We start from the raw sequence: 27813 nt of genomic DNA on the forward strand, positions 1-27813 counted from the left end.
ATCTTGATTAATATATTGTTAACGTAAATTAAAAAAATCATTTCATACCAAAAGCGTATTTTTGAAAATTTTGTTTTATAGTCATTGCCTAACTCATTCAGTATTCCCAGACGGTCACCCATTCAAGTACTAACTGAACCCGAGATTGCTTGACTTCCGAGATCGGGTACTTTTAATCTGGTATGGAGATAGGCAGAATTATGTTCTGAATCTTGATTAATATATTGTTAACGTAAATTAAAAAAATCATTTCATACCAAAAGCGTATTTTTGAAAATTTTGTTTTATAGTCATTGCCTAACTCATTCAGTATTCCCAGACGGTCACCCATTCAAGTACTAACTGAACCCGAGATTGCTTGACTTCCGAGATCGGGTACTTTTAATCTGGTATGGAGATAGGCAGAATTATGTTCTGAATCTTGATTAATATATTGTTAACGTAAATTAAAAAAATCATTTTATACCAAAAGCGTATTTTTGAAAATTTTGTTTTATAATCATTGCCTAACTCATTCAGTATTCCCAGACGGTCACCCATTCAAGTACTAACTGAACCCGAGATTGCTTGACTTCCGAGATCGGGTACTTTTAATCTGGTATGGAGATAGGCAGAATTATGTTCTGAATCTTGATTAATATATTGTTAACGTAAATTAAAAAAATCATTTCATACCAAAAGCGTATTTTTGAAAATTTTGTTTTATAGTCATTGCCTAACTCATTCAGTATTCCCAGACGGTCACCCATTCAAGTACTAACTGAACCCGAGATTGCTTGACTTCCGAGATCGGACGAGATCGGGTACTTTCAATCTGGTATGGAGATAGGCAGAGTTATGTTTTGAATCTTGACTAATATATTGTTAAGGTAAATTAAAAAATCATTTTATACCAAAAGCGTATTTTTGAAAATATTGTTTTATAATCATTGCCTAACTCATTCAGTATTCCCAGACGGTCACCCATTCAAGTACTAACTGAACCCGAGATTGCTTGACTTCCGAGATCGGACGAGATCGGGTACTTTCAATCTGGTATGGAGATAGGCAGAATAACGTATTGAATCTTGGTTAATATATTGTTAACGTAAATTTAAAAAATCATTTTATACCAAAAGCGTATTTTTGAAAATTTTGTTTTATAATCATTGCCTAACTCATTCAGTATTCCCAGACGGTCACCCATTCAAGTACTAACTGAACCCGAGATTGCTTGACTTCCGAGATCGGACGAGATCGGGTACTTTCAATCTGGTATGGAGATAGGCAGAATACTTTATTGAATCTTGACTAATATATTATTAAGGTAAATTAAAAAATCATTTTATACCAAAAGCGTATTTTTGAAAATTTTGTTTTTTAATCATTGCCTAACTCATTCAGTATTCCCAGACGGTCACCCTTTCAAGTACTAACTGAACCCGAGATTGCTTGACTTCCGAGATCGGGTACTTTTAATCTGGTATGGAGATAGGCAGAATTATGTTTTGAATCTTGATTAATATATTGTTAACCTAAATTAAAAAAATCATTTTATACCAAAAGCGTATTTTTGAAAATTTTGTTTTATAATCATTGCCTAACTCATTCAGTATTCCCAGACGGTCACCCATTCAAGTACTAACTGAACCCGAGATTGCTTGACTTCCGAGATCGGGTACTTTTAATCTGGTATGGGTATGGTATAGCCTATCTAAGTCAATGCATTTCTGAAATTTTGTTTCTAAATTTGTTTCTCCGAAACGAAATATGTTTCTAATTGCACTATTTTGTTTCCAGAAACAAAATTTTAGAAACGTTTTTTTTCAAAAGAAACAAACAACTTTGTTTATGTTGTAAAAATTAAAATTTGTTTCTGAACAATTTATTTCGTTTCGCACACTGGATGGCAACAAAGAGTAGTATTTACTGTAAATCCGCACTGGTCTTCCTAATATGATATTATTATTACCAGAAACATAAAAAAGTGTTTCTGAAACAAAATAATATGTTTCTATGGAAACAAAATAACCTGTTTCTATGGAAACAAACTAACGTGTTTCTGAAACAAAATAAACTGTTTCTACGGAAACAAAATAAACTGTTTCTACGAAACAAAATAAACTGTTTCTACGGAAACAAAATAAACTGTTTCTACGGAAACAAAATAAACTGTTTCTACGGAAACAAAATAAACTGTTTCTACGAAAACAAAATAAACTGTTTCTACGGAAACAAAATAAAGTGTTTCTACGGAAACAAAATAAACTGTTTCTACGGAAACAAAATAACATGTTTCTACGAAAAAAAATAAACTGTTTCTACGGAAACAAAATAACAGGTTTCTAAGGAAACAAAATAAACTGTTTCTACGGAAACAAAATAACATGTTTCTACGGAAACAAAATAAACTGATTCTACGGAAACAAAATAAACTGTTTCTACGAAAAAAAATAAACTGTTTCTAAGGAAACAAAATAAAGTGTTTCTACGGAAACAAAATAAACTGTTTCTACGGAAACAAAATAACATGTTTCTACGAAAAAAAATAAACTGTTTCTACGGAAACAAAATAACAGGTTTCTAAGGAAACAAAATAAACTGTTTCTACGGAAACAAAATAACATGTTTCTACGGAAACAAAATAACATGTTTCTACGAAAAAAAATAAACTGTTTCTACGGAAACAAAATAAAGTGTTTCTACGGAAACAAAATAAACTGTTTCTACGGAAACAAAATAACATGTTTCTACGAAAAAAAAACTGTTTCTACGGGCACAAAAAATAACATGTTTCTACGAAAAAAAAAACTGTTTCTACGGAAACAAAATAAATTGTTTCTAGGAACAAATAAATTGTTTCTAGAAACAGTATAATGCGTCTTTACAAACTGAAACCAAGTTTTTTGTTTCTGTGTATATCAATATGCTTCTTCAGAAACGGATTATTTTGATTTAGAATATAGTACATCTCTAATTCACTCAATTAATCCGCGATATATAGTACAATGGGGGGAGATGGGACACTTATAAGCACTCTGTATATACCTTTTAGGTTGAAATGTAAACATGAATTATGAAATTAACGTCCGTGTTTTTGTAAACATGGACCATTTTCATGTGTATTATATGGGTAAAAATAGCCATATATGGAAACACGAAATTTAACATCGTATACTTCCTTTAAGCAACTCTATGTCGATTATATATAATATTGTTTTGCGTCTATTGCAATTTTTTGTTTTCGTTTCTACAGAAACAAAATGTTTCGTTTTAAGAAACAAAAATGTTGCTAAATTCGTTTCTGTGACAATAATTCGTTTCTACAGAAACGTAATATTTTGTTTGTAGAAACGAAAATACCGATTTAGTCTAATGTTTATTAAATGAATTGTAGTATTAAACAAAATATTTATATAGCATGAAATTTCAGGTGCTACCGTCTTGATTTATAATAAACCTGCTGTGGTGTAAAAATGGTAAAATTTATGATTAGCCTAAGTTATCACGTGTCACCCACTTTTAATATTTAAACCTCTATCAGTAAATGAAAAACCTCAATTTAATTTACATTTCAAGATTTAAACATTTTATAAGAAATGTATGCAGTTTGCTAAATGAAATATTTGCAAGAAGTATATAGGTCATTTAAATATTTCAATTATATCACGATTACAAGTTTTAAAAAAGAAATGATATTATTAGTTATTAAAACGCTGGCATCCACGATGGTATGTTCATTCTTTATCGGTATAATTACTATAGCGTAGTTAATGAACATGTTAAAACGTCATAAATAGGTTTCCATAATCACGCTTAATTATTGTTTAAGATTTAATAATCGTATTGTTTTGTTGCCAACTTGTGAAACGTGCTGCTACGTCGCTTACGCCACAATTTTGAATTGTCGCATCTATTTATATTATTCAAACTTTCATCGTGTAAAAAAATAATTCTTTATATACCATTTATTTTAAAATGTAAACATGAATTATAAAATTAACGTTCGTGTTTTTGTAAACATGGACCATTTTCATGTGTATTATATGGGTAAAAATAGCCATATATGGAAACACGAAAGTTAACATCGTATACTTCTTTTAAGTAAATTTATGTCGATTATATTGTAGCGGTTGAGTGTGCTTCAAGCACAGATTTTTAATATTTTAATTTATCCAAAATTTAATTAATGCTTAAAGATAGAATATGAAACAGTTGTGTTGCGTAACTATTACATCTGGGGTAACTGTGTTTATGATTAAGCGGCACATCTTGCGTTTTTAGAAACTGTATGCCCAGTCCGCTCGTTTGTCGAACTGACGCCACTTTTCAGTGTAAAACGTTCTTTCCTGTTACTGCTTTTGCACACATGTTTTATGCTATAAAAGCCCTCGTATATTCTGTGTTGACAGGGCAGTGGGAGCTTTCTTATACTCTTGCTGTCCCCACGTTTGTCTCTAGCCTAATGCCGCTCGTTTGTCACCTAATAAACTGAGTTGTCGACCTTGTGTTATACAGTCGTTACGTTAAGATGGACGCGACAATTGGACTTGTTCCTGCACCGTCAACAATATGTAATACTGTTTTGCGTCTATTGCAATTTTTTGTTTTCGTTTCTACAGAAACAAAATATTTCGTTTTGAGAAACAAAAATGTTGCTAAATTCGTTTCTGTGACAATAATTCGTTTCTACAGAAACGTAATATTTTGTTTGTAGAAACGAAAATACCGATTTAGTCTAATGTTTATTAAATGAATTGTAGTATTACACAAAATATTTATATAGCATGAAATTTCAGGTGCTACCGTCTTGATTTATAATAAACCTGCTGTGGTGTAAAAGTGGTAAAATTTATGATTAGCCTAAGTTATCACGTGTCACCCACTTTTAATATTTAAACCTCTATCAGTAAATGAAAAACCTCAATTTAATTTACATTTCAAGATTTAAACATTTTATATAAGAAATGTATGCAGTTTGCTAAATGAAATATTTGCAAGAAGTATATAGGTCATTTAAATATTTCAATTACATCACGATTACAAGTTTTAAAATATAATCGATATTTTTAATTATTAAAACGCTGGCATCCACGATGATATGTTAATTCTTTATCGGTATAATTACTAATAGCATAGTTAATGAAGAATGAACATATAAAAACGTCATAAATAGGTTTACGTAATCACGCTTAATTATTGTTTAAGATTTAATAATCGTATTGATTTGTCGCCAACTTGTGAAACGTGCTGCTACGTCGCTTACGCCACAATTTTGAATTGTCGCATCTATTTATATTATTAGAACTTTCATCGTGTAAAAAAATAATTCTTTATATACCATTTAATTTAAAATGTAAACATGAATTATAAAATTAACGTTCGTGTTTTTGTAAACATGGACCATTTTCATGTGTATTATATGGGTAAAAATAGCCATATATGGAAACACGAAATTTAACATCGTATACTTTGTAACTTTATGTCGATTATATATAATATTGTTTTGTCAGACGAATCGACGTGATAAATGGCGATAACGAGGTTATAATAAATGAGGTTACAATTGGGAGCATCGGCGCTAACTCGGTTAACCGCAGGGTGCATCCGCCGCGTTAACGGAAAGTTAGCGCGCGACGTCAAACATTGAGGTCAATATTGGGGACAACAGAATTTGTGTGACGTAATACTACGACGGGCCGCTACATTTCCATGCTAATAATGTATTTTTGTTTAAAACAACGTGTGATATAAAAATATTACAACCTATTCAGTAAATGCATTTTATTCGTGTTGTATTTTCTCCAGGTTAGACTGCCACAAAATCTCGCTTAAGAAAAAATTTCAAACAATGAACCAAGTTGTGTTGTTCAAATATTTCTTCGATTGAATCGAAACATGGTTTCAATTTAAAAAGAATTACATTGAATATCAATTGCGCTTACTAGAGGCGATCATATATGTGTCAATTAATTGTTACTGCTGCAGTTTTAGTTGTGTTTTAATAACCAAAATCTTTTATCAGACTGGATCGTGGTGGTAGTCATTAAAAAACACTATACAACTTGTATCCTGTTCCCACTTCTCTTTTGCTCTTTTTCTCAAAGAGCAAAAGAGAAATCTTTCCCGTATCTTTCATTTTATCGGTCACGCTTTATCGATCTTGTTCGTGGCTTTAATTAAGTCCCATAAAAAGAAAAGAATAGAAGAGAAACGTAACTGTCAGGTTCCTTCTGCCTTCTTCTCTAATTGGTTGAGCTTTTTGCCCGCCATTTTACTGTAAACATTTAACCAATCATACCGCACGTTCACAGTCACGTGATATTTTCTCTGAGCTGTTAATGTTAAAAATTAATTAGTTCTTACAGACCACGTTTTAGAATTTTAAAAACAAGAATTAATTTTTCAGCATATCTGAAGTGATCGTATTTTAGTGGAAAAATTACAATACTTGGCGGAAGGTAAATTCAGTATATATATATATATATATATATGTGTTATTCACGTGTGCGTGTTTTGAAATTATATATTTAACAGTGCTTGTATATAGGGACGAGGCTTGAATTATTACATTAGTTTACGTTTTTCCTGTTCTTAACCACTTAATTTCTACTTTACAGTGCAGATATAATTCAATTTAGGATCATTGATAGACCATCTTCATCAGAATATTATGTAAGTTTAATACATTTACAATGCTTTTTAAAATTTGGGGAATTATGTTAGTCGTGTGGAGCAATCTGTTCCTATAGCAAACTTGTGATGGCAAGCATGATTTTTCCAAATCAAACGGCTTTTTCAACATGAAATATAGAATCGATTTGTTAAAATTTTTACTGTGTTTATAAAACAGCCTCCTTAATGTAAAGGAAATAAAACACTTAAAATAGTTTATATATTTATATGTTTTTAATATTCTTATCCGATATTAATATTATAAACATGCCACTAAATCATAAACAACTATGCTACAGATACAATAAACTATGTACATATATATAATTGCTAATTAATATCCAGTACAACGATGCATATAATGACATTATTTAATATTAGGGAGATTGTCAGCAGTGAGAGTAGTGATAGGTGAGTTTTTTATGTTAATCTATATAATAAAAAAGAAACATTGATTCTTCTCTATTGGTATTTGATGGGGATGTGCCGAGCTGAGCCCAAACTAAAAAGCTCGTGCCCGAGCGTATCATTTTTTGGCACTATGTTGAAAATTGGGCCGAGTGCCGAGCCTTATGCTGTTGATATAATGTTGCATGCGAGAGCGGAAAATAACAATCGTGTAAATTGTAATTATGTTGAAAACAATTGATTTATAATTGAACTGCTATTGTGTTGCAAATAATCGGCATGTCATTCCCTTCTATGTAGAAATAAACTAAACTTGATAAAAACCATTGCGACAGATGGGCGGGCATATTTTTGGATCGATACTCTGTGCCACGAAAGATTTTTTTCTGCGTACACTTTTAGAAATTTCAACGTCAAAATAATACGTATCGCTAGCAGACACTGGCACATTTTAAGAAGAAACAGAGTGTTTCTTTTTTGACAATCGGGCGCGGACTGGGTAGTGAATAAGAGGTAACATTGACATTGTAAAAAAATTATAAAATTGAACATTCACTGTGTATGTGGTATGCTCGCTCGCGGTCAACGAGACATTGTGTATTCCTGCTCTGGGATACACAATGTGCGGTAAGCGGAAATTACCTTTTTAGCTTACGTATACATATAATAAGTATTTTCAAGTGTAATAAAAAACAGAAAACATTCGATTCTCTCCCCAAGTAATAAACAAAAATAATGTTTAGTCTGGAGGAACAATATTTATCATACCTTGATCATTGATGTCCAGAAAAGATTGTAGGATTTCTATGATTATTTAAAAAAACATTTGCGGGGCAATAAAAAACAATGGTTTCAAAGGCAACTTAACTTAATTAAAAGAAAAAATATTTACAGTGGAAGTACAGGGCAATAATACAAATAGAAGTCTTACAACTTATGCATTATGTAGTCTATATTTTCTCAAAAACATCAACTTTTCCTCTTTTTTCCACAAAGGCAAAATATCTCCTACACACATTTAACAGCCTTGTTTTAATGCTTTTCTTTTATAATTTATAACTACTTCCTTTAATCATAAGCTTACCCACAAATACCATTTTTTTAGACTGAAAACAAAGTTCATAATTTAACTAAGATTTATTTATTTAAGATTTAAGTGAACAAGTTTGATTTAACTAAGTGAAAAAGTTTTTGGGAGAATCTGAATGACTTCTCGACATAATCTCAACTAAATCCTGCAACACAATCATAAAAATTACCTGAAACTGTAACTGAACAGTCTCAATCTAAAACGTAAACTACATCATCAGAAAATGTAGACAAAGCTGTAAAATATTTGTTTTTTGATACTTAATTATCTTTAATTAAATGAAAACAATCTGCATACATAACTTTAAAATCAATTTTATCACAAAGTTAATATTGGTTGGGGTAAAAAAAAACAGTTTTTTCCCCTTTCCATAAGACAATTTTGAGGTAAAAAAAAACAAGAAAAAAAAGTATAAAAAGTTCGAAAAATTTAAAATTAAAATATACCAGCAGCAAGGTACTTAAATATGTTACAAATAACTGCATTCATATAAGGTTTATCACGAAAGGCCTTCTCACAAAAAAAGTTTAGCAAACCCCATAAAAAGTTTTTATCAAATTTCTCGTCTAATCTGCTTGCCGGTGTCAAAATACCCAATAAAATATCAAATTAATGTATGCCCGTTTGTAAATTTTGTCGCATTTCCTTTGTCGATTTACCGTTCCTGTGACTAGGGAGACGCAGCATGTATATATGATAATATAGATAACGATTGAAATAACTTGCGCAATCTGTCACATATATTAAAAGCAGTCGTATTGTAGTTGATTTTAAGTCACAGAATTTTAAATCAACTTCAAACGATCGTTACTTTGACGCACGCAGTTATTCGTTTAGAGCTGCGTAAACGAAAATATGTATAATATTTCTGAGGCGGGTGTTCAAACACCAAACAGCCCCTCTAAATCCGGCACTGATGTGACGTATTATGACGTCAGAATGATTAAGTGTCTCGCCAGAATTTGGATGTCGAAATTTGCGCCCGGCGACACCTGGCAACGAATCGCAGCACTGTATATATATATTTAATTAGTTTGTTGGAGTGCTGGACTATATCAAACATTATTGGCTGTTCATGATTTGAACATTAAGCTAATTGTAGGATTAATAAAATGTTTACCATTATACACCTCTTCTATTTTTAATTTGTTTTATTTTTAGTGATACGGACTCGTTTTTATCACCTTTTGATTGGTAAGAACTTCAATTGTTTTAAATATTTTCATTCATTGAGTACCATTTACTACATTAATCAATAAACAATTAGTTCGTCTATTTGATATTGGGTGCTATTTAAAGTTCTGGGCTTTTGTTAACTGTTAATGTAGTATTGTTTTCTTTCTATGGAGGAAAAACAAACTAAACATTGATAGGATGTATGTTTAGATTCATTCTAATAATATATATATATATATATATATATATATATATATATACTATAACTGTATTATACATATACCTTTTTATTGCAGTGAGGAGGATCTTTTTCTTTGCACTGATTATAACAATGCAGATACTAGTGCTTCTTCAGACTCAAGGTTTGTATTTATGTGTGTATGCAAATAATTCATTATACACCTCATATCATGGTTAATGACGATAGAGAGCATTTGTACTGTAAAATGAACACACACAGCAAATTCATGATCTAAAATATTAATTAATAATACATTTATAGGCCTATACAATTAAGTTAATCGGTATCGGTGGAAAAAGTTGATATCGGTCGGTCTCTCATTTAAACATATTTTCTTTGCTAAAAATCCAAATAACCTTAAGCAAATATTTAAGCTGCATGAAAATCTGATTAATGCGATATCTGATATGCATTATTCGACTTCCCACTTCATTTGGATAACTTAGAGGTTAAGCCCCAATAAACTTTAGTGTAAGTACAAGATTCATTTTTACATTTGTGATTTCAGAAGCTTTAAAGAAGTTAAAGATCAATTGGACGGGCTTACAAGACGCTTGGACAAGTATTATATATATTTTTTTATGTTCTAAATCTAATATATAGTCAAGTGGGGTAATAAAAAACAGAAAATATAAACTTTCGATTTTCCCCCAAAGTAATAAATAAAAATAAAATATTTTTAGTCTGGAGGAACAGTATCCATCATACCTTGATGTCCAAAAAAGATTGTAGGATTTCTATGATTACTTGAAATTTTATTCAAAATTTTGTGCTGTTTTTTTATTCCCCTGGCTTTGGGGTAAAAAAAACATTTGCGGGGCAATAAAAACAATGGTTTTAAAGGCAACTTAACTTAATCAAAAAATAAAATAATAATAATTGAAGTACAGGGCAATAATACAAATATAATTCTTACAACTTAAGTATTATGCAGTCTATATTTTCTCAGAAACATCAACTTTTCCTCTTTTTTCCACAAAATCAAAATATCTCCTACACACTTTTAACAGCCTTTTTCTAAAGCTTTTCTTTTACAATTTATCATATTTACTGAACTACTTCCTTTTGAACATAGGCTTACCCACAAATAACATTTATTACTAAAAACAAAGCTCGTAAGTTTCATAACCTATATAAAGCACAAGAAGTAACTAGAGCACTACACTTGGTTTAACTAAATGGTAAAGGCTTTTGAAAATCTAAATGACATCTTGACTTTATCCAAACTAAATTTAAAATTCAGCCACATAATCATAAAAATGACCTGTAACTGAATAGGCTTAACGTAAAACATAAACTACACCATCAGAAAATGTAGGCAAAGCTGTAAAATATCTGTTTTTGATACTTGATTACCTTTAAAATCAATTAAACTATTAATTAAATTAAAATAATATACATACATAACTTTAAAATTAATTTTATCACCAAGTTAATATTGGTTGGTGTAAAATAAACAAAAAACAGTTTTTTTACCCCTTCCCATAATTTTTACCCCACAATTTTGGGGTAAAATAAAAACAAGAGAAAAAAGTATGAAATGTTCGTAAAATTTAAAATTAAAATATACCAGCAGCAAGGTACTTAAATATGTAACACATACCTGCATTCATAATAAGTTTATCATGAAAGGCTTTCTCACAAAAAAAAGTTTAGCAAACCCCATAAAAAGTTGTTTTTGTCAATTTATTGTTTGATTTATTAATTTGTGTTTTACCGAAAAAATAATTACCACCTAGAATGAATGTTAGGATAAAAAATAAGCCAAATAAATGTCCTTTTTACCCACAAAAGCCGTTTGCGATAAAATGATTTTTTTAGTGGGCTAGGGGGGTTGTCCTTTCTTACCCCAATTACCCCATTGTTTTTCATTACCCCACTTTACTAAAAAAAAACTATTTTTTAAAGTGACTGAAAGTACTTCAACTTAATTTTTGCTTCTTAAATATTCGTTCAAACTGTGTGTTTATATAATTCTAAGTATGTAGTGTGTTTTAACATATTATGTGTTGTAAATTTTTCTTCCTAATTACATTCGTTACAGGAAAATGTCTCATTTATGCAGAGGTAGTCCTCAATTCCCTAGACCTTACATGTAATAATAATTATTAATAAACCAACCAAAACAGTACCATTTTAAAAATCTTAATATCTGGCATACTTTAATGGTGTCGTAATAGAACATGACTTGCTAGTTTGTTATGATTATGTATTTGATAATTTTTTATTAGTTTTATAATTAAAGTCCTGCAGGATTGTAAAAGTTGTAAATCCGGACGGTGATCGTTTAATTTTATTTAAAATCCGGACGTGTTATGTTTTACGTGCGTCTGTCACCCAAGCTACCAAATCTTGTTATAAAGCGTATTACTAACCATCACCAGAGTCTAGTTCGGGCGCCTGTGCGATAGAAACGGTTGTTAAAGCTGCGATCTAATATTTTATGTTCGTCGCGTGTTCGTAATTATCAGCTAACGAATTCGCTCGAGTAACAAACATTGCCGTGCTGCAATTTGGTCATTTTGCGCTTAATTTTTACGCCACATGTCTTATTGCAACATAACTATTAACTATGACGTTTCATTACGTAACAATCGGGACGAATGTGCCCACTGTCCAACCAACCACGAGATCGAAACATCGTGTATGAGCATGGCGCCCCCTCTGTTATAGAGGGCGCCATGTGTATGAGCGTCACATTTTTACGCTCTGCGCCGGCGTAGGAAATAAAGGAAGACGCATGCGGTAGCATACATTTAACACTTATCAACCGAAGCAATCGTTGTGAATTTATTCTCGTGAAAAATGACGTAATGAAACTCTGGTTCTCGTGCGGTGCCAACAAACGATGTTTTTTGGCTTCTGTCCAAGCTCGGCCGGGAAGATACTTTGTAATAATGTATTACAATTTGCGTTGGTTCCAATTTACTGATAGCGTCGCTCCTCGCTCTTATATTTGCACCAATTAAAAATTACATACACGCAATATACCTGCATTCAAAGTTTAAACTATTCTTGGTTGCTGGCTTAAAATATGTCGGGAATAAAACAATTATACGAAATATAGAAGCACATAAACCACAATTGTTTTCTTAAATTTTAATAGTTTATCAAAGGCATTATGACGTAATCATCGTTACATTTTTAATCCACGATGAACGTGCGTAAAACTTTTCATTTGTTTCTGCCGATTTGATACGTCGTTTTAATAAATGTAATATCATTTTAAATTCACCACAATCACTGTCCTATGCAATAAAAATGTTTTATTGGTTGTTCACATCAATATCTATTCTACTTTATGTGATAAATTATTGATACAGGATGTTTTGATTTCGCAGTTGGTTGAGCAGTGAGCACATACCTCCTGATTGTTATATTTTTAAACGTCATAATAAATAGTTACGCTGCAATAGGGCATGTGACGTAACAATTGATCGTATCGAAAACATGTTCCCAGGTTTTGACAGCAGCCAGAGACTCTCGTCTGTTTTTGTATTGCTAAAAATATTTTTACTTGATCATATTTAAATCGAAGTAACATTTGTCAGCTCCTATTTAATAGGCTGGGGCAAAGTTAGTATTGACCAAGTTAGGAAACGGATTGTAAAACAATGAGTCTTGTTATCCATTGTCCCCGCGTCTGTGACGTCATAGTCGCAGCCATTACGGAGCCCACGGCATAGCATTTTTTCATTGCTGGGTGCTGTTTTTCGTCTAAATATTGCGATTTTTAAGAACCAAGCTCTTCTGCGCGTAAAAATGGCTTTCTACTAATGTTATATCTTATCACAATAATAAACCTCACATAAAGAATCAAATTCTATTGAACACTCAATCGATTAAAGAGTAAAAAAACAGAAAATATCAAGTATACCAACCAATAACATAAAAGAACATGTTTAAAATATAAAAATACAAACAAAAACGCATAACATTAACATTTACTGGTGTATCTAGCTGCAGTTTTGCATGTAAATTGCCGTGATTTTACTTTTTGGCTCACAAACTTAACACGTATACCCGGCAACGAAACTTAAGGTATCTTTATAAAATTTGCCTAATATCGAAGTGACATTGAGGAAAACAATACTGAGTTACTATTTTTGGTCCTCTGCTTGAATTAATAAGCTACCTTTTCTGCGTTCCGGGTCTTTATGAAATCGGAAAACGCAAACAACTTATCTGCTAGTACTTAAAAGCAGTTTGGAGCTGCATGTCCACTCATGTTAAATTATAAATGTAGTATATAATGGTTCTGTAGATTCGTAGGTATGATCATATACTATTATGTAAACTAAGCTGATTGCTGCTAGTATTAATCGCCAACGTAAAGTATCCTGTTAAACCACACTGTACGCTGAAAACCAGTCAAAATACTAATTTACTCCACATTAATTCTTAGATTTAATATTATATAACAAGATTTATATTAGAAATTATATTTTAAATGTTAAAACAACCGCTATACGTGTTTTCTAGCGTTGTATCGCTTACAAGAACCAAATAAACACACGGCGACCATGCATTTGTATAGGCGATTCACGCTCTGTGGGCTCCGTAATGGCGGACACAAGCGCCGTTTCCTGACGTGACGTTGGGCTGGGTCGTATGTAAATTAACATTTAATCATACATTAGGTAGATTTTTGGTTAAACAATTTTATTTAAGATAATAATGTAATTGTTTTTTTTTATGATTTCAGAAGCTTACAAGAGATTAAAAATCAGTTGGACTCGCTCACAGGCCGCTTGGAGAAGTATGGTTTTCTATACTTTAAGAATTTTGTTTATGAATTCAAATATATATATATATATATATATTATGAACTAAAATAGTAAAATTAGCACTGCTTCTTTATTTTGACATCATTTCAAAAACAGCCTAAAATTTAGAGTATTTTTTACAATTAATTTAGTGTCTCCACTAATGTAACTAGTAATGTTTCATTGTGTTTAAGAGTGATTTCTGGGAGGGACAATGGGAAAACCAAGACAAAGACTCCAAGGTTCGTCTGATTTCATTTCAAATTTAATATATTGTTTCTTATATATTATATATATTATTATTAAATATTTATTATCTATATATATTATTTTTTTGTATTTGACTATATGTATTATTTTGATGGTATCATGATAATGTATGTACATATATAACTAATGCTATATTTTGTTATTTTCTAGGTGCAAATTTAGTACCAAAGGTAATCAAGAAAGAGTTTCTAAATCCGGAAGGTAAAGTGTAGTTTTGAAACTATTCATGTAATATTAGTAACAAATACTTAAATATAGAAAGTTTCGTCAGTGCCCCTATTGTTCCATGAAATTTGTGAATGTCACAACACACCACAGATTACACCATTCAAATCTTGATAAGACAGCCATGCTGTATGACAACAAGTTAAAGCAAGAAAATTCTGGAGAATATAAAAACTATACAGGCTATTCATGCATTCTCTGTCACCGAGTAGTAAAGTCTATCAAACTACATTGTCTATACAATCATAAAGAAGTAGATGTAAGAGCTGACAGTTTTAGACTATTTGAAATTAAATGCAGTTTAAAAGAAGGGGGGGAGCTGTACAATTTGGAAACTGTCTTATCTCATTATCAACAAGAGTTGGTAGAATTGGGTGTTGCAAAAAGAAACCCAACCACGAAAGAATCAGCAAAAACCTATGTTAATCAATTGAGTAAAATAATCACGTGTGAAGCAGACTTAAAATCACCAGGAATAATTTACCATAATATACAAAGTACCCTAACCGGAGAAGGTGCGGATGGCACAAAATACTCTTATCTTTGTACATTGAAAAATTTCATACAGTTTGTAGAGACACAGCATGAGAATTTTCATTCCGCTGAATTTAAAAAATTATTGAAGTACACAGACCATTGGCTCTTGCGGCAACGAACAAAAAAAGAACAGAGAGAAAATTTTGTGAAACAAAAATCAAGAAGCCAATTAAAAGAAATTAAAGATCCATTTTTACAAATTTTAAAATATGAAAAGAAATTTAAAGAAGTCATGCAAAGTATTCGAGAAGATCCCATACCAACGCCAGAAGGCGTCAAACACCTGTGCTCTGATATCTTTTTAAGAGTAGTGTGCAAATCTGGCTGCAGATCATCTGTACTGACTGGACTAACACTTGACGAACTAAATAATGCTCAAAAAACAGATATGGGAAATTTTAGTATTTACGTAAAAGACCAAAAGGAAAAGGCACAACATGGTTGCCTTGTCCTTTCTGAATTGGAGCTTAATGACTTAAAAGCTGCATCAGGACATTCATGGAAAGGAACGTCCTATTCAAATAAATTAAAAGCTTTTCCATCATTTATAAGTGACAGAGAAAAGATGTCCGCTTCCGAATTCAACAGTATCTGGAGAAAAAGATGCCAACTGGTGTTCGGGTCAGTCATCAGTGTGACTGCAGTTAGAAAGTTAATTACACGTGGTGTTAGCCAACTCCCGAAAGATGTTCAGGTGGCAGTAGCGAGGTCAAAAGGACATTCAATAGCTATCGCTGAAAAAGTTTATGATATATCAGATCCACACCAGTTAGTAGAAAAGGCAAGAATGACTTTGCAAACAATTGCTACAGGTTAGTTTTTCAGCAGTTCTCAGGTTTAGATTAATGTACATGTCTCTGTCAGTTTTTTAACTTATTCTTCTATAATAATAATAACCACTATGTTTTGATTAATTAATGACAAATGTAATAACTTCGTTTATCAACAGAAAAGTCTTCAATCGAAATTACAACTGGTCATAAGCCTTCATCTTCGGATGTAGAACCATGTGATGTGGGGTGCTCCTCTTCGGATGTAGCACCAGGTGATGTGGGGTGCTCCTCTTCGGATGTAGCACCAGGTGATGTGGGGTGCTCCTCTTCGGATGTAGCACCAGGTGATGTGGGGTGCTCCTCTTCGGATGTAGCACCAAGTGATGTGGGGTGCTCCTCTTCGGATGTAGCACCAGGTGATGTGGAGTGCTCCTCTTCAGATGTAGCACCAGGTGATGTGGGGTGCTCCTCTTCGGATGTAGCACCAGGTGATGTGGGGTGCTCCTCTTCAGATGTAGCACCAGGTGATGTGGGGTGCTCCTCTTCAGATGTAGCACCAGGTGATGTGGGGTGCTCCTCTTCGGATACCGAACCTATTGAAGCTGATATGCAATGTTCAAATGTTCCTGTTCAGTCTTACTTCAACTCAATTACAGACCAAGGTAAGTGTTTACTTAATAACCAACTACACTTTTGAATTTGTGTACAGATAATCTTAAATTGCTTAGTGTATGTTTAAACATTTTTTCATTCAAAACCATATTCTTTTTTAAGTTATTTTTGTATTATTTTGTGTTGTTGATGCTTTTCAGTTGATACCTTACAAAATTATTTTATTTAGACAATGTTACCATTCCTGCAAAGTTTATACGAGTGGTATTTTTGGACGATGCTGAACCTAAAGATGTATATCGTTTGAGAGATTTAAAAACTAAAGACAGAAAACGACTTAAATGTTTTGAGGACGTTTGTATGGAAGAAGAGTGCAAAGCAAGATGGGATGATAACTTGTTTTATCTTGCCAAAAGAGTTCCATTGTCTTGTAAGTTTTGTTCATATAATATTTTTTTGTATGGCACTGTTGTCACATACTCACTTTTTAACCATTAAATAAAGGATTCGAGGCTTTATTTTGCAGTTAACTGCCCTTAACGGGTCGTCTGAAGTTTTTTTGCATGTATAAAAGTTATATAAGGCTTGAGGTGTATGTTTTGTATGAAATATGACACTTGAAGAGGTCAGAGGATAAAGTAAATACCTATTTTCACATGTAAGAAATATTGTATAGCTATTTACAGAAGTATGTTTAACATGGTTTAAATATTTGTTTGGTTAGCATTTCATGTTCTTCTTAATTGTTGTCACAATGGTGCTGTTTTTTAAAGGGTCACCTCAAAAACGCTGCATTGTGCATTCGGACACGGACACGATGAAAGAGTCACCAAGAAAAAAGAGGAAAAGTTGTTCAAAAAAAAGAATGGACTTTTTCTATGAAAATTCTAGAGAATTCTGAAGTTTTTTAATAATCGTCAATTGGGGTAATATAAGACAAAATTCACAAATTTTCAGCATTAAAAAAAATTTTGTTAGTGTTTAGGAATAATATTTATCACACATGCCTATAAAAGATTGTGGGATTTCTATGATTGTTTAAAATTTTATTCGAAATCTTGTACTGTTTTTTTTATGTTCCTGACTTTTGGGATCAAAAAACGTTTGCGGGCAATAAAAAACAATGTTTTAAAAAGCAACTAAACTTAATTAAAAGAACAAATTAACAATGCAAAAACAAGGTAATAATACAAATATTAATCAGACAACTTATTACTTATGCAATATGCATTATGCGGTCTATTTTGTCTCATAAATATCAAAACTAACGCATTTCTAACAGCCTTGAACTAATGCTTCTCTTACAATTTATCATTTTTACTGAACTACTTCCTTTTAAACATAAGCTTACCCACAAATAACATTTATTAGACTAAAAACAAAGCTCGTAAGTTTCATAACCTATATAAAGCACAAGAAGTAACCGAAGGATTACATTTAATTCAACTAAATGACGTTCTAAATGACATCTGACTTAATTTAAACTAAATTCAGCAATATAATCATAAAAATGACCTGTAACTAAACAGTCTTAACCTAAACTACATCCTTAGAAAATATAGGCCAAGCTGTAAAATATCTGTTTTTGATACTATTATTTAAAATTAAATGCAGTTTAAAAAAAAGGGGGGGAGCTGTACAATTTGGAAACTGTCTTATCTCATTATCAACAAGAGTTGGTAGAATTGGGTGTTGCAAAAAGAAACCCAACCACGAAAGAATCAGCAAAAACCTATGTTAATCAATTGAGTAAAATAATCACGTGTGAAGCAGACTTAAAATCACCAGGAATAATTTACCATAATATACAAAGTACCCTAACCGGAGAAGGTGCGGATGGCACAAAATACTCTTATCTTTGTACATTGAAAAATTTCATACAGTTTGTAGAGACACAGCATGAGAATTTTCATTCCGCTGAATTTAAAAAATTATTGAAGTACACAGACCATTGGCTCTTGCGGCAACGAACAAAAAAAGAACAGAGAGAAAATTTTGTGAAACAAAAATCAAGAAGCCAATTAAAAGAAATTAAAGATCCATTTTTTACAAATTTTAAAATATGACCATTTAACTTATTCTAAACTAAATTTAGCAACATAATAAAACTGACCTGTTGGGTTAAAAAAAACTAAAACAGAAAAAAACATTTTTTTACCCTTCCAATACGGCAATTTTGGGCTAAAAAAATCAAGAGAAATAGTGCAAAAAATATAATATGAATAATGTGTATATATGTATGAAATGTTTGCAAAAATTAAAATATATCAGAAGCAAGGTACTTTAATACATAGCAAATAACTGCATTCATATAAGGTTTATCATGAACAGCCTTCAGACAAAAAAAATGCTCTTAGCAAACCCCATAAAAAAAATTGTCAATTTTTTGTTTGATTTACTAATTTGTGTCATACTGAAAATATAATTACCACTTAGAATGAAAGTTAGGATAAAAAATACGCTAAATTAATATAGTTTTTACCCACAAAAGCTGTTTGCGATAAAACTATTTTTAGCGGGCTAGGGGGGTGGTTGTCCTTTTTTACCCCAAGTACCCCATTGTTTTTATTACCCCACTTGATATATAGTTTATCAATTTCTTTCCGTATTGTGATTTGACTTAATGATTTGTTAGTGTTTCTAAAATAGATAATAGTTGAAAATTCCATTTTGATATTACCAATAAATTTCTATTTTGATATTACCAATTCTTTCTTCAAATTGTGATTTTTTTTATGTACATAGATTAATTTGGCAAAGTTTTCTTTTTTAAATTCAAATGTGGCGAATAATAATTTTTTTATTTCTTTCCGTATTGTGATTTGACTTATGATTTGTTAGTGTTTCTAAATTAGATAATAGTTGAAAATTCTACTTTGATATTACCAATAAATTTCTATTTTGATATTACAAATTCTTTCTTTAAACTGTGATTTTTTATGTACATAGATTAGTTAGGCAAAATTTTATTTTTTAAATTCAAATGTGGCGAATAATAATTTTTTTATACATAGAAAAACAATTGGTTTTTATCAATTTCTTCTTTTAATGTAATTTGATTTGGTAGTTTCTGTATTAGATAAATACATGTTGAATATTCCGATTCGTTTTTACTGATTTCTTCTTTAAAATTGTGATTTTATTTATGTACATAGATTAAAATTGAAAAAAATCAATGTGGCGTGGGATAATTTGTCTGTACATAGAAATACAAATCCGAGAATTCTTTAAGGGAGGTGGAGGGTAGTTCAATTCATAAACTCAGTCGATTATGACGATTACTTTATATTACACATCGTATTATGGTCGATGCAGTTAAGGAGAAAAGTTCAAAAATTTATATCATTTTTTCATTTATAGCTCCATGCTGCCATGTAACGGTAAAAGAAAAAAAATCAAAAACCAAGTAAGAAACAATTTTTGTAAAACGTATTGTTTTGTTTCCGGAAAATTGTTTCCAGCAAAAAGTGTTTCTCACCAGTACATAGGAGATAGGCAGAATTATGTATTGAATCTTGATTAATATATTGTTAACGTAAATTAAAAAATCATTTCATACCAAAAGCGTATTTTTGAAAATTTTGTTTTATAATCATTGCCTAACTCATTCAGTATTCCCAGACGGTCACCCATTCAAGTACTAACTGAACCCGAGATTGCTTGACTTCCGAGATCGGACGAGATCGGGTACTTTCAATCTGGTATGGAGATAGGCAGAATAACGTATTGAATCTTGGTTAATATATTGTTAACGTAAATTTAAAAAATCATTTTATACCAAAAGCGTATTTTTGAAAATTTTGTTTTATAATCATTGCCTAACTCATTCAGTATTCCCAGACGGTCACCCATTCAAGTACTAACTGAACCCGAGATTGCTTGACTTCCGAGATCGGGTACTTTTAATCTGGTATGGAGATAGGCAGAATTATGTTTTGAATCTTGATTAATATATTGTAAACGTAAATTAAAAAAATCATTTCATACCAAAAGCGTATTTTTGAAAATTTTGTTTTATAATCTATAGCCCCGCTACTTTTAATTGTTATTCATAGACTTCTGATTTCTCGCAGATCCGACTTTACAGGCTGTAGCGGTTAGCTATATCGTAGCTGCTATGTACGTTTTGAATGCCCTTTGTATCTCTTTGATTAATGCAACAATTTCTGACCTTCCTTGATTTTCATTGAAGCTTGATCCAATTGAATATATGTATTTTGGTACAGTCATTAAATCGAATAATCATCAGAATAGCATGCAGGCGATTTTATACAAAGACGGGTAAAAGGCGTTACGAATAAGAGAATGTGACGTCACACAGAATAGACCGAAAGTCCTCTCTCTTCCATTGTTGTTGTCTTGCTTTAATGTCCATTGCTGAATGTAGACTTTGCCCAAGGAATGTAGGTCACACGGGTTCATGGCTCTGGACTCGTAAGGTTCGGCCCTGCCCGTTCCATGGATATAGGTCGGATTGCTACAAGACCTCCCTTGCCGACGAAAAATTACTAAATTGGCTTTTAAATGGTTATGTTCCAGTTGTAGCAAATCCGACACACAAGGCGAATAGAAAGGGGAAGAAATAAGATAAGGATCAGGAGTGTCCAATTTATCTGAAAAACATCTAAAACCAAGCGCCATTAAAACTGTCGCACAACATCACAAACATGCAATCACGGACACGTGTATATGTTATTGGTGGGTGTATGAACATATTGTGTGTAGGTGTTGTGTTTTTGTGTGTACGACGAGATTAGGTTAAGGCGTTGTGACGCCTTCAAAACTGTGCTTAACACGAAACCGCTGAACACCACCATCGATCATACTACCGAGCGCCGGACACCAGGTTCCTATTGCCAGGCCAAAAAATAACAATACAAAGCACAATAAAAAAAATCCAAAATATCGATTAAAATTTCAAAGATCAGTCTCATAAATTTTCCAGCGTGCCGGGCGGCGAAGTAACCGGCCAGCCCTGCTGGTGCGAACGGGTATATCGGGAACGATGGGCTCGAACGGCGGAGATTGCTGTGGAGGAATGGGTAAAGGTAAAGAACCAGTGGTCGCATTGGGATCTGCGTTAAAAGATCTGACATCAGGGTTCATGGTAAAAATGTCGTTTTCACCTTCCACTCTGCAAACTGGACTACCAGCATTTTCGAGGCTGGTCGTTATATCCAATAGAGTATTTGCAGGTTTTAAGCGGTCTATGGAAACAGTAGTGACTCGTGTGCCAAAGTCAATCGTGAAGTATTTCTTCGCGCGTCCAACAACTCGGAAAGGACCTTCGTACGGACGTTCAAGTGCCCTTTTGACACGATCTACCCGAACAAACACATGCGAGCAGGACCAAAGGTTGGGATCTATGTATGACGGGTTTCGCAGTAGAGGTCGCGCGAGAGTCGGGCGAAGTTTGTTCATACGATTTCGCAAATCGCCAAGAAACGAACGCTGGTCCACATTGCAGTCTGGTTTCTCAAAGAATTGTCCTGGCAAACGAAGAGTTGTGCCGTACACCAACTCGGCACATGAACATTTTAAATCTTGCTTATATGCAGACCGTAAACCGAGCATGACCCAAGGAAGATTGCCTAACCAACCATTTTCGTTGGTTTGAGCCATAATAGATGCTTTTAATGAACGGAAAAAACGTTCCGCCATACCGTCAGACATGGGATGAAAACTGGTGGTAAAAATGAGTTTGGCCCCCAGAAATTTGGCCAAATCGGACCAGGTAGCCGATGTGAACTGTGCGCCTCGGTCAGTCGTTATTTGTGCAGGCGCACCAAAGTTAGCTACCCAATGAAAGCAGAACGCGTGTACAACCGTGTCGGTACGTATATCGGTCATGGGTACAACGATAGGGTATCGGGTGAATCTATCAATTATTAGCAGGATGTACCGATAACCTTCGCAACATGGTAGCGGGCCAGCTATATCAATATGGACGCTGTGGAATCGTTGGGAAGGAACAGATATGGTTTGAATGCTGCTAAATGTATGGCGACCGACCTTCGATTGTTGGCATGATAGACATGCCTTAGAGTAATCTCTAATATTAGCATTCATGCCCTTCCAGACAAAGCGTTCTGCAATAAGTCGTTGTGAAGCTCGTATCCCGGGGTGTGATAGAGAATGGAAATGATTAAAAATCTCGCGGCGAAATGACTCGGGAACAATGGGACGGAATGAGCCAGTAGATACATCACCCAATAATGTGACGTGTGAAACTGGTAGAGTTCGGGCTTCAATGCACAAACTGGACTCTGGAGACTGCCTCAAAGACTGGACAGATTCATCATTTGATTGAGCGTTTGCCATAGATTCGTAATCAACAATGGAAGCGCAGTCAGTAAAAATTGCATTAATTTCGGGCCTTGACAAGCAGTCAGCAATTACATTTTCGTCACCCTTAAGGAACTCCATTGTACAATTGTATTCTGAAATGTAGCTGAGATGGCGACTCTGCCTAGCCGAAGCCGACTCAAATCTACCTGTCAATGCCGAAACAAGTGGCTTGTGGTCTGTAAGTATCACGAATGTCCGGGACTCCAAATAATAACGAAAATGCCTCAAAGACGAATACACGGCTAAGAGTTCCAAATCGAATGTGCTGTAGTTGCGCTCGGCTGAGGTCAGAGTTCTGGAAAAAAATGACAGCGGAGCCCATGCTCCATCGACCTTTTGTTCGAGTACACCTGCGACCGCAACGCCACTCGCGTCAGTGACCAGGCGGGTCTGGGCGTCGGGGAGAGGGAAGGTGAGAGTTACTTTGTTGGCCACGATAGATTTGATATCCTCAAATGCCTTATTTGCTTCTTCTGTCCATGAAATCGGAGAAGTTTTTGGCAACGTGGGCGAAATCAATGAATTTAGAGGTGCCAGTATGGTAGCACAGTTGGGAATAAATTTATGGTAAAAGTTCACAGCGCCCAGGAATGTTCTGAGGCCCCGAATTGTTTGCGGGCGAGGATAATTGGCCAAAGCATCAACTTTAGAATCTGGAGGGGAAATACCGCTGGTAGTTACAGTGTGACCCAGAAAGTCGATTGTATCCACACCGAAAATACACTTCTGCTTGTTCAATATAAGGCCGTACTGCAACACGCGCTCAAACACAGTTAATAAATGACTGACATGTTCCTCCCGACTTTTGCTATATACAATTGCGTCATCAATATACACGAAAATAAAATCAAGATCACCAAAAATAGTATCCATGAGGCGTTGAAAGGTTGCACCGGAATTGCGAAGGCCCAGGCTCAGACGAGTCCATTCGAACAAACCAAGTGGGCAATTAAAGGCTGTAATCGGTATGTGTTCAGGTTTAACGGGAACTTGAAAATAACCGGATTTAAGGTCAAGCTTACTGAATATCGTGGACCCGGCGAGGTGAGCAGTCATATCGGCCATTAAAGGAATAGGGTATCGGGATGGAATTGTGTGTAGATTGAGGTTTCGGTAATCAACCGTTACCCTGTAAGACCCATCAGGTTTCTTTACCAAATGTAATGGAGAAGCATAACTCGAATTTGATGGACGAATGATGCCTAACTGCAGAAGTTTAGTGATTTCCTTTTTAGCAGCGGCCAGTTTAACAGGGTCGAGCCTACGTACACGACAGACAACCGGGTAACCAGTGGTTTCAATTTCGTGCTCCACGTCATGTCGAACAGGCAACGAAAAACGGGACTCGTCAAATGCGGTGGGAAAAAGGCGCAGAAAATCGTCAAAATTTGCTACATCGGACGGTTTAACGTCGGGTATAGGGGCAGGGATAAACTCTGGTTCGGGGTTAGACTGAGAAAGGCGACGTGGCGGTTGTGAAATACAAAATAGTCGGCGATTACTGACGTCAATCATCATTTGGAAATAATCTAAGAAATCAAGGCCCAGAATCGGGTAACGAACATTTGCAATATGAAAATCCCAGCGAAAAATTCCACAGTCAACAAGAGACACAGAAAGTGGTTTACAGCCGTATGTTCGAATATTTGTGTCATTGAGAGCAACCAACTTCGTATCAGAGCAATTGTATAGGCAATTATCGTCCTCTAAAGGGGGAACAACGGAGACTTCGGCACCAGTGTCGACCAAGAAATTTAACTTGTTGTTATTATCAAAAACAAAAAATAAACGGGATCGTCTCCTGATTGGCCCCTTGTTACTAACATTACACGAAATTGACTTAGGGTTAGTATGAGAATGCACTCTGGCAGCTGATCCAATAAAACGCGCGCGCGATCGAGTCGCCGGCCTCCGATGCACGCGCCCAACTAGTTTTTTGCATTGTTGGATCCCCAAGCGCACGGAGCCTCACACCGAAAGGCATTCGGTCCGAAACGTTCGTGGTAAGAACAAAAACCAGCAGATGCGCGACCGCCTCCAAGGACCCTACCAGGCGCACGATACCTAAAATTTCCGCTATTCTGCTGCCACGCGCCGCTGCTTGACATTCGCTAAGGTCCATTCTCGACACCTGACAATCTACTGGTGTTAGACCAACGCGGCTCGCGATATCGCAATGGCGGGACATGAGGACGAGGTAAGCCGGCGCTCGCCATTGTTCTGCCGGGAGAGACCGACGAGCGTTCAGCCGATGCATTCAATTTCCGAACACTATCGGATAAAATCTCAACACGCCTCTCCAAGGATTCGTTCGTAAGGGCCAGTTTCCTCGCCTCATGCGCACTGAGATGAGACTCGACGCGTCGGCCTTTCATAAACTCATCTGCACATTTAACCAGCTCCTTAAAATCTAAATCCCTGCGTGCACGTAAGTTGGAACTAACATCCGGTGGTAGGCACCTTAAAAGTCTGTTTCTCATCAATTTTCTCCCAAGCGGAGTGTTTTGATCAGGGCCAAGGAACAACTGCATTTTATGGACAAAACGACTGGGAGAATCATTACCAATATCTATAGTCTCAAACATCGAGTTGAGGTTAGCGTCTTCACACCGACCAAACTCGTACAACAAAGTCTCTTTTAGCACGCTGTAAGGCTGGTCTGTGTCGGCAGATAAAGCATATTCGACAAGAGCAAATTCCGACTCGTTTAGGGCATCAATGACCAGATGGAACTTATCAATTTCGCTATTTACATTTGCCCGTCCAAACCAACTTTCCGTACACTTAAACCAAAACTCTGCCGCTTCCGGCCAAAATTTTCGAAGTGGTTTTGATTTATTAACACCATTAGAAAAATCGGGAGGGGAAAGGGCGCTAAAAGTCGGATTGACGGCGGGAATTAAGGATGAATTAAATGCGGGGGCGGAAGGCACCGTAGGTAAAACGACAGGTGAAAACGGGGTGCTGGCGCGTAGGACTGGTGTCGCGTCGTCGTTAGGAAACGTCATAAGGTCAATGGGTGTGTTCACAGTATCATGCAACACAGAAGAAGCGCCACTAACCTGAACCCATCCGACTTGTGGTGATAAGTTCGTGGACGTGGCAAATGCTGGAGTTCCCAGCATATTTGTAATCTTGTTTGAAGCCGCTGTAGTTCGCGGTGTCTGTACGGTGGTGAATGGTATGGAATGCCCATAGAATGCCATGTTTTCGATTCCGCCCGACAGAAATAATGCCTGCTGTGGTCTCAGACGTTTCCAGCCGAGTAATTTGAGGTCTGATCCTTATCTGGGAATAATTCAGTATAGTTAATTAATAAAACGGGAAGGTGTTAAAAAATTAATACAGACGTAACATCAACAGAACATAAAAGAATCGGGTAAATACGATATTATCGACACAATAATAATAACAAAAACGTAACTACTGTAAATCTTTAATCGTTGCTCCCTCGGCGAAAATGCTGTCTTCTAATAATGAGCGAGAAACTTCCAGATAACGTTGACGGCAACAGCGGATTACCAGATATTAACGGATGTACTCCCAGATAATAGATGTTCTCCCAGATAATGGATGTTCTCCCAGATAACAGATGTAATTCCAGAGATCCGTGTGTGTTCGGCTTTGTCAATAGCGGAAGGATACGTGTTCAAATCATCACGTCGAGGTCACCATTTATAGCCCCGCTACTTTTAATTGTTATTCATAGACTTCTGATTTCTCGCAGATCCGACTTTACAGGCTGTAGCGGTTAGCTATATCGTAGCTGCTATGTACGTTTTGAATGCCCTTTGTATCTCTTTGATTAATGCAACAATTTCTGACCTTCCTTGATTTTCATTGAAGCTTGATCCAATTGAATATATGTATTTTGGTACAGTCATTAAATCGAATAATCATCAGAATAGCATGCAGGCGATTTTATACAAAGACGGGTAAAAGGCGTTACGAATAAGAGAATGTGACGTCACACAGAATAGACCGAAAGTCCTCTCTCTTCCATTGTTGTTGTCTTGCTTTAATGTCCATTGCTGAATGTAGACTTTGCCCAAGGAATGTAGGTCACACGGGTTCATGGCTCTGGACTCGTAAGGTTCGGCCCTGCCCGTTCCATGGATATAGGTCGGATTGCTACAAATCATTACCTAACTCATTCAGTATTCCCAGACGGTCACCCATTCAAGTACTAACTGAACCCGAGATTGCTTGACTTCCGAGATCGGACGAGATCGGGTACTTTCAATCTGGTATGGAGATAGGCAGAATACTTTATTGAATCTTGACTAATATATTGTTAAGGTAAATTAAAAAATCATTTTATACCTAAAGCGTATTTTTGAAAATTTTGTTTTATAATCATTGCCTAACTCATTCAGTATTCCCGGACGGTCACCCATTCAAGTACTAACTGAACCCGAGATTGCTTGACTTCCGAGATCGGAAGAGATCGGGTACTTTCAATCTGGTATGGAGATAGGCAGAATTATGTTTTGAATCTTGATTAATATATTGTTAACCTAAATTAAAAAAATCATTTTATACCAAAAGCGTATTTTTGAAAATTTTGTTTTATAATCATTGCCTAACTCATTCAGTATTCCCAGACGGTCACCCATTCAAGTACTAACTGAACCCGAGATTGCTTGACTTCCGAGATCGGGTACTTTTAATCTGGTATGGAGATAGGCAGAATTATGTTTTGAATCTTGATTA

General features: G+C 34.6%; 1 protein-coding gene, 4 non-coding genes and 7 pseudogenes across 6 annotated transcripts; 1 reads left to right on the top strand and 11 right to left on the bottom strand.

The window, feature by feature from the left end:
- Positions 1-85: 85 nt before the first annotated feature.
- Positions 86-194, bottom strand: LOC149723096 (5S ribosomal RNA; annotated as a pseudogene).
- Positions 195-294: 100 nt separating this feature from the next.
- On the bottom strand, positions 295-403 carry LOC149723097 (5S ribosomal RNA; annotated as a pseudogene).
- A 100-nt stretch (positions 404-503) lies between these two features.
- On the bottom strand, positions 504-612 carry LOC149723098 (5S ribosomal RNA; annotated as a pseudogene).
- A 100-nt stretch (positions 613-712) lies between these two features.
- LOC149723099 (5S ribosomal RNA) lies at positions 713-831 on the bottom strand. Its single transcript, XR_016387108.1, has one exon. It is a non-coding gene; the product is annotated as a 5S ribosomal RNA (ribosomal RNA).
- Positions 832-930: 99 nt separating this feature from the next.
- Positions 931-1049, bottom strand: LOC149723100 (5S ribosomal RNA). The gene has a single exon (XR_016387109.1). It is a non-coding gene; the product is annotated as a 5S ribosomal RNA (ribosomal RNA).
- Positions 1050-1149: 100 nt separating this feature from the next.
- LOC149723101 (5S ribosomal RNA) lies at positions 1150-1268 on the bottom strand. Its single transcript, XR_016387110.1, has one exon. It is a non-coding gene; the product is annotated as a 5S ribosomal RNA (ribosomal RNA).
- A 4679-nt stretch (positions 1269-5947) lies between these two features.
- On the top strand, positions 5948-20080 carry LOC149723102 (uncharacterized). 2 transcript variants are annotated; one of them, XM_089893639.1, is made up of 13 exons: positions 5950-6440; positions 6600-6654; positions 7036-7065; positions 9314-9346; positions 9625-9690; positions 10078-10131; positions 14275-14328; positions 14530-14577; positions 14756-14806; positions 14864-16179; positions 16317-16802; positions 16982-17182; positions 17526-20080. In XM_089893639.1, coding segments are annotated over exons 2-13 (2469 nt in total). In that variant the 5' UTR covers positions 5950-6440; positions 6600-6652; the 3' UTR covers positions 17654-20080. The 2 variants fall into 2 exon arrangements, with proteins under 2 accessions (XP_089749766.1, XP_089749765.1); XM_089893640.1 differs by lacking the exon at positions 9314-9346 and having other exon boundaries at positions 5948-6440.
- Positions 20081-20348: 268 nt separating this feature from the next.
- On the bottom strand, positions 20349-20467 carry LOC149723103 (5S ribosomal RNA). Its single transcript, XR_016387112.1, has one exon. It is a non-coding gene; the product is annotated as a 5S ribosomal RNA (ribosomal RNA).
- A 100-nt stretch (positions 20468-20567) lies between these two features.
- LOC149723104 (5S ribosomal RNA) lies at positions 20568-20676 on the bottom strand (annotated as a pseudogene).
- Positions 20677-27242: 6566 nt separating this feature from the next.
- Positions 27243-27361, bottom strand: LOC149723105 (5S ribosomal RNA; annotated as a pseudogene).
- A 99-nt stretch (positions 27362-27460) lies between these two features.
- On the bottom strand, positions 27461-27579 carry LOC149723106 (5S ribosomal RNA; annotated as a pseudogene).
- A 100-nt stretch (positions 27580-27679) lies between these two features.
- LOC149723107 (5S ribosomal RNA) lies at positions 27680-27788 on the bottom strand (annotated as a pseudogene).
- Between the last annotated feature and the right edge of the window lie 25 nt (positions 27789-27813).

Source organism: Ciona robusta, unplaced genomic scaffold (genome assembly GCF_009617815.1).
Source record: "Ciona robusta unplaced genomic scaffold, ASM961781v2 AP042751.1".
NCBI lineage: Eukaryota > Metazoa > Chordata > Ascidiacea > Phlebobranchia > Cionidae > Ciona > Ciona robusta.

What these genes read in the sequence shown, in the direction of transcription:
- LOC149723102 (XM_089893639.1), top strand. An exon ending in AGTGCTTCTTCAGACTCAAG is followed by an intron (nt 9,691 to 10,077) that starts GTTTGTATTTAT and finishes TTGTGATTTCAG; the next exon opens with AAGCTTTAAAGAAGTTAAAG. An exon ending in AGAGTTTCTAAATCCGGAAG is followed by an intron (nt 14,807 to 14,863) that starts GTAAAGTGTAGT and finishes ACTTAAATATAG; the next exon opens with AAAGTTTCGTCAGTGCCCCT.